Below are 17,501 nucleotides of genomic sequence, written 5' to 3' on the forward strand. Positions count from 1 at the left end.
CTCCATGTTGAGCAAGGAGCCTCACATGGTGGGGCTCTATCTCACGACCCTGAGATCATGATCTGAGCCAAAATCAAGAGTCACATGCTTAACTGACAGCCACCAGGCACTCCTTGGGTCCCAGAATTCTGACTTAAGTGGTCTGGAGTGGAGCCCAGGCCTGCTTTTTTTTCTTTTTTTTTTTTTTTTAAGCAGAATGCCAGGTGTTCTAATGTGCACCTAGGTTTAGAGGTTCAAACTTCATGAGTAAGTTTGTTTGATAAGCCTGGGATAAATGAGAGACAGATTTCATTTGAATTGAATAGTATTCTATTTAGCCTTAATTTTTTGGTTAACTAAAACCTCCCAAGTTAGTTTGTCTGCTACCAAAATCTCCCTCATTGTGTTTTAAATTGTATTTAGTGACTATATAATGAAATATGCTTGTAAGCAGCAGGGATGTATCAAGGACCAAATTTCTGTTGGTTTCTATTTTGTCTTTCTGTGCTGTAATTCAGTTTTGGTTGATTTTTGAACCTGCTAAGTGCTCTGATACTTTTTCACCAAAATACCACTATAGCCAAGGACAGTGACCTCATACTGGGGAAAATGGGGCTATGAAGGGTAGATGGCTGGGGTTATCTGTACCAGTTCAACTAGTTTCATGCCTGAACTGTCTTTGTTTCATGTTGTGTTAACAAACAAAACTGTGAGAATATTGTATTTTACCACATTATAGTTTAGTTTTAATATATTAAAAAGTTCTTCAGAACCATAGAAAATGATTCATTTATTCAAAAACATTTATTGTGAGTCAAGCACTGGTGATACACTAGTTAACAAAGTCCTTGCTTTGCTAGAGCTCATGGTTTAGTGGGAAGAGATGTATTTCACACGCACTGTACCAAGTGGTGATAAATGCCGTAAGAAATTAGAGCTGGTACGAGATGGTAATGGGCAAATTTGTGCTATGAGATGGTCTGGGAGGGTCTCTCTGAAGTGGCCCTTGAGCAAAGATCCCAGTGATGTGAGGAAGCAGCCAGGCAGATATCCAGGGAGGTTTTCTGTTGGCCTGTTACTGTAGTATGCAAAAACAGCTAGACGGATTTTCATCATATTTGGATGGAATTTGACTTGGACTGACTTAAAATTTAGGCTATGTGAGGAATGATAAGGGGTCTGTGACTACTAGTCTGGATATATGTGCCTTCTGTATTCAGCAGAGAACAGTAGTTTCAAATATGAGCTCCAAATAGAAATTCATGGGGTGTGTCCTCCATTTTACAGAATTGTATTAATTTATAGCTGAGTTCCCTCTCACATGGACAACTTTGTATAGCAACAGGAATTTGTATATAGATGGTTAGGGTTATCTTGAGCAATATCAGATAGGGAAGGCAGCTCCCAAATTTTGCTTAATTATAACCAGCTCAGAATTCTGAAGGAAGAATGGAACTATTGTATCCCAAGGTGATTGGGAGATTTAACTGTGACAAATTGAATAATATATGTTGAAATAGTTCCCAAAACTTCTTGCAGGGAGTAGGTCTTTAAAGATTGAGTCCCATCCATGGAAACTTCAGTGATGATTATGTTCTTAAAACTTTCTCGGTTGATATCAGATACTTAAGATTATAGTAAAATAGGTGGTTTGGTGGAACTTTTGGATAAAGTGAGTAGAGAGAATTGGAACTTGGAACTCTTTCTCTCTCTCCTTTTTTTAAAGATTTTATTTTTTAAATAATCTTTACACCCAACGTGGGGCTTGAACTCACAACCCTGATATCAAGAGCCACACGCTCCACTAACTGAGCCAGCCAGGCACCCTGGAACTTGGAATTCTTAATTCCAGTAAGTCTGTATCTTTTGGAGACCCACTCTCATGCCTAGGCAGATGTTGATTCTCTTACTTGGAATAAGACTGTCACTGCATTGCATTTCGTCCATTTGTTACCCTTTTTTCGTGGCCTAGGGCCTGAACTTTCCCAAACTTTCTTTGCTTTGCACTGACTTTAGTTTTACAGGAATACTCGCTTTGGGTTTGAATAATATAGTGTACTAACAACTTTTGTTAAGTGATTTTAATTTTGGTTACTTTAATTGTATTTTAAAATCATTGTAAGAACACTAATTTTATACCCTCTTTATTGACTTTGATGTTTTTATATACTGTGTTTTAGTAGAGTATTTTAAGCATTGAACTCTGATGTTATCTCTGTGGAAATGGAATTTTACAGTGTGTTCTGTCAGTTGGCAAAGATAATGTAATTCAGATAATATTTTTGCAAGTTTTGTAGGGTTGCACATGGATAGTGCCTTGATAAAGAATTGACTATTTCTTGAAGTGGGTATTAGGATTAAATGATTTTAAAAAACACAGTTTCCTACCTTTGTGAATTTCCATTTATTATAAGACACCAAATAGACTAAGGAAAAGAGTAGTCACCTATGATTTTGTTACCTAGGGATGGCCATTGTTAGCATTTTGGTGTGTAACAATTTCTTTTTGCTTTTTTCTATTGTTTGATATATTTTTAAAGGACGTTTTTAAAGATTTTATTTATTTGAGAGAGAGCAGGGCTCCATCCCAGGACCTTGAGTTCATGACCTGAGCTGAAGGCAGACACCTAACCGACTGAGCCACCCAGGTGCCCCATTGTTTAATATATTTTTATAGAATTTGGATTGCAATGATATTTTATAAACTATTTCCCTTCCTTTACTTAATTAATAGCATATTATAGATATTTTCCCATTTTTTTCTTCTATAATATTTTAAAATTTTATTTAATACTCTACAATAAGATAGCCTATTTTTTGTGTATTACCACTACTTGCATAGATTCATGTAACTGCCACTACAATTAGGATACATTTTCAACACCTGTGCTCTTTCCTTTATAGTCTAACCCTCCCCCCATCCTGTTCCCCTCCAACCTTTGGCAATCAAGTTTTCCATACTATTTGTCTTTCTAGAATGTCCTAGAAATGGAATCCTACAGTATGTAACCTTTTGATAATGACTTTGCAGTTAGCATAATGTCTGAGATTCACTCAAGTTGTCACATGTATCAGTAGTTCTTTTTTTTTTTTTAATACGTAAACAGTATTTCATTGTATGAATGTGTCACCATTTGTTTAGTCACTCACTCACTGAAGGACGCTTGGGTGTTTTCAGCTTTGGTGATTATGGATAGAGCTACTATAAACATTTGAGTACAGGTTTTTTGTGTGAATGTAAGATTTTATGTCTCTAGGGTAAATACATAGAAGTGGGATTACAGGACCATTTGATAAGTGTATGTTTAATCTTATAAGAAACTGTCAAACCAGGGCGCCTTAGTGGCTCAGTCTAAGTGTCTGCCTTCAGCTCAGGTCATGATCCTGGGGTCTTGGGATCAAGCGCCTCGTCAGGCTTCCTGCTCAGTGGGGAGTCTGCTTCTCCCTCTCCCTCTGTTCCTCCTCCCTGCTCATGTCTTCCCTCTCTCTCTCAAATAAATGAATAAAAAATAAATCTTAAAAAAGAAACTGTCAAACCTAGTGTGGCTGTGCCATTATATATTTCCATTAAAAATATGAGTTCCACTTAACTCTGCATCCTTATAAGTGCTTCGCCTGTATATTGTTAAAAAGTCAGTACTACCCAAAGTGATTTACAGATTCAGTGCAATCTCTATCACAATCCCAATGATGTTTTTTGCAGAAATAGAAAAACCCACATAAAGTTCATGTAGAATCTCAAGGGATTCTACAAAGCGTTCTTGAAAAAGAAGAACAGTGTTGAAGGACTCACGTTTCAAAACTTATTACAGTTTTACAGTAACCAAAACAATGTGGTACTGGTGTAGACAGACATAAAGACTAATGGAATAGAGAGCACAGAAATAAGCCCTCATATATGTCGTGAATGATTTTTGACAAGAAGACCAACACCATTCTGTGGGGGAAAGGACAATCTCTTCAAGAAATTGTGCTGAGAAACGTTGGATATCCACATTGCAAAAGAATGAAGTTGGACCCTTAAACATAAGAGCTACAACTATAAAGCTCTTAGAAGAAAACAAAGGGGGAAGCTTCATGACATTGGATTTGGCAGTGGTTTTTTGGATATGACATCAAAGGCACAGGCAACCAAAGAAAAAATAGACAAGTTGGACTTCATCAAAAGGAAAACCTTTGTGCATTGAAGGACACTACCAACAGAGTAAAACAGCAAACACATAATATGAGAAAATATTTGCAAATCACATATCCAGGTATATATAAAGAATTAATATTCAGAATGTATAGAGAACTTTAATGTCTCAACAACAACAAAATAGCCCAATTAAAGAATGAGCAAAATATTTGAGTAGATATTTCTTCAGAGAAGAAATACAAATGGCCGAAAAGCACATGAAAAGATGTTCAACATCACTAATATTTTGGGAAATATAAATTAAAACCACAATGCAATACCACTTCCCACCCATTATAGTGACTGTCATTAAAAATAATAAGTGTTGGCAAGGATGTGGAGAATTGGAACCTTCGTATTGTACACTCTTGGTGGGAATATAAAATAGTGCAGCTGTTATGGAAAACAGTATAGTGTTTCCTCAAACAATTGAAAATAAAATTACCGTATGATATCACAATTCCACATCTCAGTATATACCCCAAAGAATTGAAAGCAGGGTCTTGAAAAAATATTTGTACACCATGTTCAAAGCAGCATTATTCCCAATAGTCAAAAAGTAGAAGCTACCCAAGTGTCCATTGATGGCTATATGGATAAACAAAATATGGTGTATATATACAATGGAATATTAGCCTTAAAAAGTAAGGAAATTTTGACACTTGACTGCAGTGTGGATAAACTGAAGACAAAATGCTTATTGAAAAAAGCCCATCACAAATGGACAAATACTGTATGACTCCACCTATAATGTGGTACTTAGAAGCAGTCAATTTCTTAGAGATAGAAAGTAGAATAGTGATTGCGGGGCACTGGGGGGTATGGAGTTGGGAAGGAGGAGTTAGTGCATGATGGTTATAGAGCTCAAGTTTTGCAAATTTTGCACCATCCATTCTGTGGATCGATGGTGGTGATGGTTGCCCAACAGTGTGAATGAACTTAATGCCACTCAACTGTGCACTTAAAAATGGTTAAAATGCTAAATTTTGCTATGTTGATTTACCACAATTAAAAATAATTTAAAAGATCAAATGGCCATGTTTATGTGGGTCTATCTTTGGATTCTCTTCTGTTCCATAGATCTGTATGTCTAACCATTTGCCACTATTATATTTTCTTGTGGTACTATAAGTTTTATAGTAGGTCTTAAAATCATGTAATGTGATTTGTCCAACCTTATTCTTTATCAGAATTGCTTTAGTTATTCCAGTTCTTTTGTCTTTTCAAATAAATTTTATTTTATTTTTTTAAAAAGATTTTATTTAAGACAGAGCAAAAGGGAGGGAGAGGGAGCTTGAGCAGGTGGAGGGGCATAGGGAGAAGGAGAAGCATACTCCCCACTGAGCAGGGAGCCCAACATGGGGTTCCATCCCAGGACTCCAGGATCATGACCTGAGCTGAAGGCAGATACTTCACCAACAGAGCCACACGGGAACGCTTATTTTATGTTTTTAAAGCTATCGTAAACTGGTTTTTGTAGATTTAAGCTTCAGATTTCTAGTATACTGAAGTACAGTTGATTGATTTTTATGTACTTTGTTTACTCTAACCTTGCCAGACTCATTTATTAGCTCTAGGAGTTTTGTTTTTGTTTTTAGATCTTCTTTATAGGTTCATCATGTTGTCTGTGGATAGGGACAGTTTCATTTGTTCCTTTCTAATCTGTATGACATTTAAATCCTTCTCATTTCTTATTGCAGTGGCTAGATCTTCCAATATGATATTGAATAGGAGTGGCGAGAGTGTGTCCTTGCATTGTTCCTGATTTTAGGGGGAAAATATTCATTGTTTTACTGTTAATTATGTTGATAGTGGTAGGATTTTTGTACATGTCCTTCATCAGGTTGAGCAAATTCCCTTTCACTTCTAATTTGCTGAGTTTTTTTTTTAATCATGAAAGGATGTTATATTTTGCCAAATGCATCTATCATGTAGCTTTTCCTCTTTAAGCTATAATATGGTAGCTTATATTGATTGATTCCTGAATATTGAACCAGTTTTGTTTTTTTTTTAAGATTTTATTTATTTATTTGACAGAGAGAGACACAGCGAGAGAGGGAACACAAGCAGGGGGAGCGGGAGAGGGAGAAGCAGGCTTCCCACCGTGCAGGGAGCCCGATGCGGGGCTCGATCCCAGGACCCCGGGATCATGACTTGAGCCGAAGGCAGATGCTCAACGACTGAGCCACCCAGGCGCCCCTTGAACCAGTTTTATATTCCTGGGATAACTCTACTTGGTCCTGGTCTATTATTCTTTTTATATTTGCTAAATTCCATTTGCTTTTACTTTGTGGAGGGTGTTTGCATCGATATGTGTGAGGGATAATGGTATATAGTTTTTTTTGTGCTATCTTTTTCTAGACTTGGCATCAAGTTAATGCTGGTTTCATAATGTGAGTCTGAAAGTATTCCCACTTCTCTTTCTTGGAGGAGAATTGTGTAGAATTGGTGTTACTTGTTACTTCAATGTTTGATAAAATTCTGCAATAAAGTCAGGTAGGCCCGGAGGTTTCTTTGGAAGATTTTTAACTATGAATTCAATTTCCTTAATTCAGATTATCTGTTTCATATGGGATGTTTTGGTACTTTGTGGTTTCAATCAATTGGTACATTTCACCTCTACCTTCAAATTAATATGTGTAGATCTGTCTTTATTATTCCCCAGTTATCTTTTTAAGTTTCTAGTATTAAGTTTATTTATTTTGACAGTCTGAGTTTTCATATTTCTTTATTTTGACCACCTAAGTTGTCAAGTTTATGTGCATAGTGTTGTTCGTAGTATTTTATTACCTTTTTTTTTTTTAAAGATTTTATTTATTTATTTGACAGAGAGACAGCGAGAGAGGGAACACAAGCACGGGGAGTGGGAGAGGGAGAAGCAGGCTTCCCGTGGAGCAGGGAGCCTGATACCGGACCCTGGGATCATGACCTGAGCCGAAGGCAGACGCTTAACAACTGAGCCACCCAGGCGCCCCTTCTTATTACCTTTTAATGTCTGCAGGATCTATAGTGTATTTTCTCTTTTGTTCTTGATGTTATTGCTAATTTGTGTCTTTTTTCATTGCTAGCCTTGCCTAGAGATTTACCAATTTTACTGATCTTTTCAAAGAACACTTTTTTGCTTGCCTTGACTTTTCTCTATTTTTGTGTTTTCATTTTCATTGATTCCTGCTATCATTATTACTTTTCTTTTGCTTGTTATATATTCGTTTTGCTCTTCCTTTTCTAGTTTTTCTATTTTTATTTATTTATTTATTAGATTTTATTTGAGAGAGAGAGAGTGAGAGAGAGAGAGAGCATGAGAGGAAGAGGGTCAGAGGGAGAAGCAGACTCCCTGCTGAGCAGGGAGCCCATGCAGGACTTGATCCCTGGACTCCAGGATCATGACCTGAGCCAAAGGCAGTCGCTTTAACCAACTGAGCCACTCAGGCGCCCTTTTTCTAGTTTTTAAATTTTTTTTGTTTTTTTGTTTTTTTATTTTTTTAAAGATTTTATTTATTTATTTGACAGAGAGAGAGAGAATGAGGACAAGCAGGGGGAGTGGCAGGCAGAGGCAGAGGGAGAAGCAGGCTCCCCACAGAGAAGGGGGAGCCCGATGTGGGACTCGATCCCAGGACTCCGGGATCATAACCTGAGCCGAAGGCAGTCGCTTAACCAACTGAGCCACCCACGCGCCCCTTTTTCTAGTTTTTTTATTTTTATTTTTATTATTATTTTTTTTAAAGATTTTTTATTTATTTATTTGAGAGAGAGAGAATGAGAGAGAGCAAGCACATGAGAGGGGGGAGGGTCAGAGGGAGAGGCAGACTCCCTGCTGAGCAGGGAGCCCGATGCGGGACTCGATCCAGGGACTCCAGGATCATGACCTGAGCCGAAGGCAGTCGCTTAACCAACTGAGCCACCCAGGTGCCCTTTCTAGTTTTTTTAAATAGGAAGCTTAGATTATTGATTTGAGACCTTCTTCCCCACCCCAGTATAATAATTTAGTTCCTACATATTTCATTCTAAGCAATGCTTTATTTGCATATGACACATTTTGACATATTTTCATTTTCATTCCAATTAAAAATATTTTCTGGATTATCTGAAACTTTTTGACCTGTGGATTATTTAGAAGTATGTTGTTTATTTTCCAAGTATTTCCTCTTATATTTCTGTTACTGATTTCTACTTAAATACATTATGGTCAGAGAACATACTTCTAATTTCAGTTCTTTTATATTTGTTAAGGTCTCTTTTGTGACCCAGGATATGATCTATCTTGGTGCATGTTCTTTGTACACTTGAAAAGAATGTGTATTCTACTTTTGAGAGGTGGAATATTCTAAAAATCTTATTCGTTGATGGTGGTATTCAGTTTCTCTGTATTGCTGCTGGTTTTTTTTTTTTTTTAAAGATTTTATTTATTTGACAGAGAGAGACAGTGAGAGAGGGAACACAAGCAGGGGGAGTGGGAGAGGGAGAAGGAGGCCTCCCGCGGAGCAGGGAGCTCGATGCGGGGCTCGATCCCAGGACCCCGGGATCACGACCTGAGCCAAAGGCAGACGCTTAACGACTGAGCCACCCAGGCGCCCATTGCTGCTGGTTTTTTATGTATTAGTTCTATTAGTTAGAGAGGAGTGTTGAAGTCTCCAGCTGTAATTTGGATGCCTATTTCTTCTCAGTTCCATTAATTTTTGCTGTATGTGTGTGTGTGTGCTTTTTTTTTTTTAATTTTAAGAGGGGGTAAGGGCAAAGGGAGAGGAAGAAAGAGAATCTTAAGCAGGCTTCACAGTTCGGGGCTTGATCTCAGGACCCTAAGATCATGACCTGAGCCAAAATTAAGAGTCAGAGGCTTACCTGACTGAGCCATCCAGGTGCCCTGCTGTATGTGTTTTGAAGTTCTGTTAGGTGTATACGTGTTTAATATTGCTTTTCTTCTTCGTGAATTGGCCCTTTAATCATGTATTGACCTCATTTATCCCTGGTTATTTTCTTTGCTCTGATCTTTGTTTAATATAAATATATCTACTTCATCTTTTCTTTAACGTTTGCCTGAAATATCTTTTTTCCATCCTTTTATTTTTATACTTTTATTTTTATTTTAAATTAAAAAATTTTTATTGTTATTTATTTTTAAAAGATTTTATTTTATTTTATTTTATTTTATTTTATTTTATTTTGTTAAAGATTTTATTTATTTGACAGAGAGAGACACAGCGAGAGAGGGAACACAAGCAGGGGGAATGGGAGAGGGAGAAGCAGGCTTCCCGCTGAGCAGGGAGCCCAATGCGGGGCTCGATCCCAGGACCCCGGGATCACGACCCGAGCCGAAGGCAGACGCTTAACGACTGAGCCACCCAGGCACCCCTAAAAGATTTTATTTATTTTAGAGAGCGCTCACGTCCGTGCAGGTAAGAGCTGGGAGAGACGCAGAAGGAGAGGGAGAGAGAATCTGAAGCAGACTCCACACTGAGTGCGCAGCCCTTCATGGGGCTCAGTCACACAACCATGAGATCATGACCTGAGCCGAAACCAAGAGTCAGATGCTCAACTGACTGAGCTACCCAGGCACCTCTAATTTTTTTTTTTTAGAGCCCAGTGTGGGGCTTGAACTCACGACCCTGAGATCATGACCCCAGCTGAAATGAAGAGTTGGACGCTGAGCCACCAGTCACCCCGTATTTTTTTTATTTTTGAGTAATCTTTACACCCAAGGTGGTGCTTGAATTTACAACCCTGAGATCAAGAGTCACATACTGAATGAGCCAGCCAGTGCTCCTTACTTTTATCCTCTTAGAAGGGTAAAAGTTTCTTATAGACATCATAGAATTGGATTGTGTATGTGTTTTTCACTTCATTCTGACAATTGGTCTTGTAATTGGCATATATTTAGACTGTTTATATTTAATGTAATTGTTGACATTTTGAATTAGATATTCTATTTTGTTATTTACTTCCTCCCTTTTCCTCTGTTTCTTCTCCTTTTCTCTTTTTTTTGGTTATTTTATTTTTTATTTATTTATTTATTTTTTAAGTAGACTCTATGCCCAACATGCATGGGGCTTGAACTCACTACCCCTTGATCAAGAGTCGAATGCTCCACTGACTGAGCTAGCCAGGTGCCCCTCGTTATTTGATATTTTAGTTATTTTAACTTTTTATTTTTTTACTATAATTATGTGTATATGTTTTTTGTAGTTACTTGAGGGATTGCAATATATGTACTTTTCACAGTGTATTTAGAATCAGTACTTTACACTTTAAGCAGAATGTAGGAACCTTTTTACTATATCGTAGTCTCCCCTCTTTTAAAAGTTAGTTTACTTGTTCATTACATCTACATCCATTAGAAACCCTCTCAGACAATATAATGTTTTGCTTTCAGTTTTCAAATATATTTTAAAGAACTGAGACAAAAAAATCATTGGTTATATATACCATTCCTGTTGGTCTTCCCTCATTTCTGGTACTGTTAAGTTTTCTGAAATGATTTTTCTTATATTTGATGAACTTCCTGCAGTTCTTTCTGAGTAGCTTTGCTGGCAAAATTTCTCTATAGTATTCCTTCATCCAAGAATGTATTTCACCTTCATTTCTGATGGATATTTTTGTCGATATAGAATTTCTTTTTCTCTAGTACTTAAAAAAAAATGGTCCACTTCCTCATGAACTTTATGGTTTTTATTTTTTTTTATTTTTTTTTAAAGATTTTATTTATTTATTTGAGAGAGGGAATGAGACAGAGAGAGCATGAGAGGGGGGAGGATCAGAGGGAGAAGCAGACTCCCTGCTGAGCAGGGAGCCCGATGTGGGACTCGATCCCGGGACTCCAGGATCATGACCTGAGCTGAAGGCAGTCGCTTAACCAACTGAGCCACCCAGGCGCCCGAACTTTATGGTTTTTAATGATACATGTTTTTATTGTATTATTACTTCCATGAAAATAATGTGTCCTTATTGTCTGTTTGCTTTCAAGATTTTTCTTTGTTGGTTTTCAGAAACTTACTGTGTCTGGCTGTGAATTTTAACCTGTTCTGTGAAGTTTTTCCTTCCCAGAAAGAATATGTGCACTAATACAAGTCATTAGTGTCAATTAGGGGTCTGCAAACCCTTGTAGCTCTCAGGCTATCTCCTAATTTTATAAATAAAGTGTTACTGGCACACATCCACACCCATTTACTTACATGTGGGCTATGGCTGCCTTTGCAGTACAGTGGCAGAGGTGAGTAATTGTGAGAGAGGCCAGGTATCTTGTGAACCTTAAAATATTTACTGTCTGACGCTTTTCACAAGAAGTGTGCTGATTTCTGTTGTACACGGAGGAATTTGAGTTTCCTGCTCATTTTTTTAACTTTATCCATGCAGGTTTAAAAGTCACTTAAAAAAAAAAAGATTTTTAAATTTATTTTAGAGAGAGAGAGTGCACACACAAGCAGGGGGAGGGGCAGAGAAAAAAGTCTCGAGCAGCCTCCCCACTGAGCATGAGCATGGTGCCTGACATGGGGCTTGAGATTGTGACCTGAGCCAAAATCAAGAGTAGGCTGCTTAACTGAGCCACTCAGGCGTCCCTTACAGATTACTTCTGTACAAAGTTCTCTAAAGGTTCAGTATGTAGGACAGGGTATGTGCCATAGTTTTTTCCTTCTGTTTAAAAGCCAAAAATAACTTTTTAGCTAACTCTTCTTGGAAAACATAACAAACGTTAGTTAAGCATAGCTTACCTTTCTTTGAGAAATTTATTTTCAGGTATTTTAAACTCATAAGGCAAACGAAATAATAAATGGTTCATGCCAAAATGGGATTTAAGTTTTTTAAAGGTAGTCTTGGGAGATATAATTTAAGTATAGGTCGTAAGTTTATCAATATTATTGGTAACATTAAAATATATTGAGTGTTGGGCGCCTGGGTGGCTCAGTCGTTAAGTGTCTGCCTTCGGCTCAGGTCATAATCCCAGGGTCATGGGATCAAGCCCCACATCGGGCTCCCTGCTCGGCGGGAAGCCTGCTTCTCCCTCTCCCACTCCCCCTGCTTGTGTTCCCTCTCTCGCTGTGTCTCTCTCTGTCAAATAAATAAATAAATAAATAAATAAAATCTTAAATATATATATATATATTGAGTGTTGAATAGTAATACGACTAAAATCATGAATCAAAGCATCATGAATAAAAGTATAACTCAGTATTCTACAAGACTTAGAAAACATGTTTTCTAACTGAGTGACACAATCAAGCTCTATTATAGTTTTCTTGATTTCTTCATCTTTTTTCTTTCTGTGCTTAAAATGGTTATTCTTGTGACTAAAAATAAATGTTGAATTTACCTGATTGTGAAACCTGTGGTTTTTTTTTGTTGTTTTTTTTTTTTTTGCTGTACAAACACTCAATTCTGGGTCAGACTTAAACATGCGTGGATTTCATTTTTAACTGAAATTAGAGGATTTCAGTCCTGTCTTGTTGCTTCCTAAATAAGAAAAGACTTGCTCAAACATGTAAGAAGTTAAAAAGTTCCAAAAATATTCTTCGTTCATTGCAAGATACTTTTCTTGCACAGAAGTCTAGGATTGTTTTTTTTAAGATTTTATTTTAAATAATCTCTGTAGCCAATATGGGGCTCAAACTCACAACCCCAAGATCAAGAGTTGGATGCTCTACTACTGAGCCAGCCAGGTGCCCCATCTAGGACTTTTCTAGGGGCAGAAGAGTAAATCTCATCTTGAGCATACTGTCAGGGTACATTAACAAAGCTGTCCTCTCAAAAATAAAGTCTTCAGGCTGAGTAAAAGATTTTTTTTTTAAAGATTTTATTTATTTATTTGAGAGAGAGAATGAGACAGAGAGAGCATGAGAGGGTCAGAGGGAGAAGCAGACTCCCTGCCAAGCAGGGAGCCCGATGTGGGACTCGATCCCAGGACTCCAGGATCATGACCTGAGCTGAAGGCAGTCGCTTAACCAACTGAGCCACCCAGGCGCCCTGCGTAAAAGATTGAGAGAAAGGGTCGGTAGTGGGTTAAATAATCTTCCCTCAAAATTCATGTCTACATGGAACCTTAGACTGTGACCTTATTTGGAAATAAGATTTTTGCAGATGTAATTAAAATGAGGTCTGCGAGCTCAGAAGATCCTTCAAGGGGGTATGGCTGATAATACCCTCCTTTCTTCTCCCTGTGCAGTACAGCCCTCTGCTTATGGATGACCTTCCCTAACTAAGGTCAAAAACTGGGAATGAACTCATCCTAATGAACATAGTCTTACTGCATGCTGCTATACTGGCCTGAAGAAATTGTCAGCAAGACTGCTTGATCACTGTGCATTACTTTGAGTGCTAGTATTGTATAGTGTATAAGAAGTTGTAAAAACAGTGTTGACTTTTTTTCAGTCAAGATCTGTTGAGGAATCTCTAGTGGCATGATTTGGATGGAATTCTCTAGGGTTGCATGGAAACCCATTTGGAAATTGGTATAGAGTCTCGACATTTACATCTTATACTTCTCTTGGGAACTTTTAACAAAATTATAATTTTTGGGACGCCTGGGTGGCTCAGTCAGTTAAGCATCTGCCTTCGGCTCAGGTCATGATCCCAGAGTCCTGGGATCGAGCCCCGCATCGGGCTCCCTGCTCCACAGAAAGCCTGCTTCTCCCTCTCTCACTCCCCCTGCTTGTGTTCCCTTTCTCACTGTCTCTCTCTGTCAAATAAATAAATAAAAGCTTAAAAAAATTATAATTTTTATAATTTGTTACTTAAATGTACATACCTAAAACAGTAAAGCAGAATTCGCAGTTTGTTTTTCAAAATTTTATAGTTATGTGTGGGGGCAGGGCATATATTGGAAATCTATGTGCCTTTTACTCAGTTTTGCTGGAAGCCTAAAATTGTTCTAAAAAAAGAATAGCTTTTTTTTTTTTATTTTTTTATTTTTTATTTATTTATTTATTTTTTTAAAGATTTTATTTATTTATTTGACAGAGAGAGAGGCAGCGAGAGAGGGAACACAAGCACGGGGAGTGGGAGAGGGAGAAGCAGGCTTCCCGCGGAGCAGGGAGCCCGATGCGGGACTCGATCCCAGGACCCTGGGATCAGACCTGAGCCGAAGGCAGACGCTTAACGACTGAGCCACCCAGGCGCCCCTAGCTTTTTTTTTTTAAAAGATTTATTTGTTTGAGAGAGAGAGAGCGCACGCATGAGCAAGAGTAGGGGGAGGGGCAGAGGGAGTGGGAGAGAGAATCTCAAGCACACTCCCCGCTGAGCTCTTAGCAGGATGCGGGGCTCTATCTCATGACCCCGAGATCATGACCTGAGCTGAAACCAAGAGTCAGATGCTCAACCATCTGAGCTACCCAGGCACCCCATAAAGAAGTCCTTAAAAATATTTATAGTTAATGAGTTTTGGAGTTTTGAAATGATCTTTGCAAGTTCTTACACAATTTTACTGAGTTTCTATAATTTGTGTTTCTTGTGGTTTTATCTAGGTATTAGAAGTGCTAGGTAAATATTCTTGTTTTATTGTATTACAGAGATTATTTTCCTTTATGCTAACATATATTTCAAACCTCCAATTCTGAAACTGAACTGTAGATTGTTTTGTTTTGTTTTATGTAGATAATGAATTAGTTCCTAATCAGTTTTGTAATGCCTCCAAGCTGTCTGTTAGAGTCCAAAAGAGCTATAATAATCTGAGATTAAGAATACCAACCCAGGGGTGCCTGGGTGGCTCAGTCGTTAAGTCTCTGCCTTCAGCTCAGGTCATGATCCTAGGGTCCTGGGATCGAGTCCCACACTGGGCTCCTGCTCAGCTGGGAGTCTGCTTCTCCCTTTCCCACTCCCCCTGCTTGTGTTCCCTCTCTCGCTGTGTCTCTCTCTGTCAAATAAATAAAATCTTTGGGGGGAAAAAAAAAGAATACCAACCCAATATTCATTGATTATAACATGTTTTATAGTTGACCTAGAGATTGAAAACTAGGACTCTGATTTATTTCTATTTTTCTGCTTTTGTCTCATTAGGTAGTAGCAGAGCTCGTTACTGGGATGTTGTGTAGAGTTGTGGGAGTTTAGGATGAGGTATACTGGCAGCAGGATTACTTGCCCACAGGGAATTATCTTTTCTAATGGAATAAAATTTCACAATTGATCATTCTTTAAAGTCTTTTTACAGAGACTCTCTATTTGTGGCAGAAACACTTAACATTAATCACCTTTATAAGTCTATAAATTTAAGTATAGAAACTGATGTTATCTTTAAAACATTTTTTATTTGGTATTCAAAGTCTCTTGCCTGTTACTGTTTTTTATAAGACTTCTGAAATTCCACCCTGACTTATTCTGAGAAATTTTATGGGTCATGTATTCACTGACTTTCTCCATTAAAATACTCTTCCGATACTGACTCAGCAGAAACTTCAGGGAACGTTGATCTTCACCGGTAGTTGACTGTGTTTATTCAGTGGGGGGTGAACTAGAGGCTTTACTATTTCTCTAACCTAGGTTATAAACATTTTTCATAATTTTATCTCAGATGTAAAAGCCCCCAAAAACTTCTGTGGTAATTACCTAGAAACTGGCCATTACTGACTTTATGCTTATTGGATTTTTGCAAAAAATGACAAATACTGTTTGTTCTGAATATTTTAATTATGAAATAGTATAGAACAAAGAACTTCCCTGTACCCTTTACCTAGTTCTACCAATTTTAATTTTAAATACTTTACCACATTTCTTAACATTCACACACATATATACACAATACTTTTTCTTTTTCTTTTTTTTTTTTTTTTAAGGATTTTATTTATTTATTTGAGAGGGAGAGAATGAGAGAGAGCACATGAGAAGGGGGAGGGTCAGAGGGAGAAGCAGACTCCCTGCTGAGCAGGGAAGCCTGATGCGGGACTCGATCCTGGGACTCCAGGATCATGACCTGAGCCGAAGGCAGTCGCTTAACCAGCTGAGCCACCCAGGCGCCCTACACAGTACTTTTGCTCTGTTGAGAATAGGTTGCATAATATCATGCCCCTTTACCCTTTACTATTTCTATGTTTCTTTTTTTTTTTAAGTTTTATGTATTTAAGTAATCTCTACACCTAATGTGGGGCTCAAACTCAAGACCCTGAGATCAAGAGTCCCATGATCTTCCAACTGAGTCAGCCAGGCACCGCTGTTTATTTCTAAGAACAATTATATTCTCTCTCTTTTTTAAAGATTTATTTATCTTTCTGAGAGAGAGAAAGAGAGCAGGGAGGCGCAGAGGGAGAGAGAATCTTGAAGCAGACTCCCTGCTGAGCATGGAGCCTGACAAGGGCTTGATCCCAGGACCCCGAGATCATGATCTGAGCTGAAGCCAAGGGTTGGCCACTCAACTGACTGAGTCACCCAGGTGCCCCTATATTCTCTCTCTCTTTTTTAAAGATTTATTTATTTATTTAGAGAGAGAGAGCATATGGGGGGGGGAGGGTCAGAGGGAGAAGCAGACTCCCTGCTGAGCAGGGAGCCTGATGAGGGACTCGATCCTGGGACTCCAGGATCATGACCTGAGCCGAAGGCAGTTGCTTAACCAACTGAGCCACCCAGGCGCCCCCCACCCCATATTCTCTTTTATAATAGCTCTGTAGTTGTCAAGTTCTGACAGTTTCACAATGATACTTTTATCTGATCTATAGTACATATTACAAGTTTATTAGTTGTTCTAATAATGTCTTTTAGAGCAATTTTTTCCAGTGCAAGATTAGATACTGTATTTAGCTTCCATGTAAACATTTATTTTTGATGGACTATTATTAGTCTTTAAATCTTAAGTGTTGAATTTTTGTTCTTTTAACAGCTAAACCAGGTGGACAGGTGAAATGTCAGTATATATCTGCGGTGGATAAAGTTATATTTGTGGATGATTATGCAGTAGGGTGTAGGAAGGACCTTAATGGAATCTTGTTGTTAGACACTGCTCTGCAAACTCCAGTTTCAAAGCAGGATGATGTGGTTCAGCTTGAATTACCTGTTACAGAGGTAAGTTGAAATAAATCAGTGTACTTTTCTACTTAATGTACTCTCAGACCTATTAGCTGTTAAATTAGGTTGTCTTTTGAGGACATTATATATGTATCCCTGTTTTTAACAAAGAATTGACTTACTGATCACATTTGTTTAATTCCTCTGTATAATTAATTGATGCTTATCAAAGTGGTAGTTAAGTGTGAACCGTACAGGTTAAACTGTAACAGAGACACCAAAATACAGTGGCTTAGACAATATAGTTTTTTCAGTAACAGTACAGGGCTAAGTGTAGGGTTAACTTTGCTTACCTCAACACTTAGCTTCCATCCGTGAATTCATGACAGCTGTTCCAGGTCTCATTACTATTTCCCAGTCGTAGCGAAAG

The 17,501-nt window shown here is 38.0% G+C and overlaps 1 protein-coding gene across 8 annotated transcripts in view; it reads left to right on the forward strand.

Moving 5' to 3' along the window:
* BIRC6 (baculoviral IAP repeat containing 6) overlaps positions 1–17,501 on the forward strand; it is a 226,517-nt gene that overhangs the window by 12,469 nt on the left and 196,547 nt on the right. For all 8 annotated transcript variants that reach the window (XR_004300267.1, XM_032410257.1, XM_032410255.1 and 5 more), the window contains exon 2: positions 16,947–17,128. Coding sequence is in view for 7 of the 8 variants with exons in the window: in XM_032410257.1 (XP_032266148.1) it covers positions 16,947–17,128 (182 nt within the window). In the remaining variant the exon portion in view is untranslated. The remainder of the gene's footprint in view (positions 1–16,946; positions 17,129–17,501) is intronic.

This window comes from Phoca vitulina, unplaced genomic scaffold (assembly GCF_004348235.1).
Source record: "Phoca vitulina isolate PV1807 unplaced genomic scaffold, GSC_HSeal_1.0 scaffold12, whole genome shotgun sequence".
Classification (NCBI taxonomy): domain Eukaryota; kingdom Metazoa; phylum Chordata; class Mammalia; order Carnivora; family Phocidae; genus Phoca; species Phoca vitulina.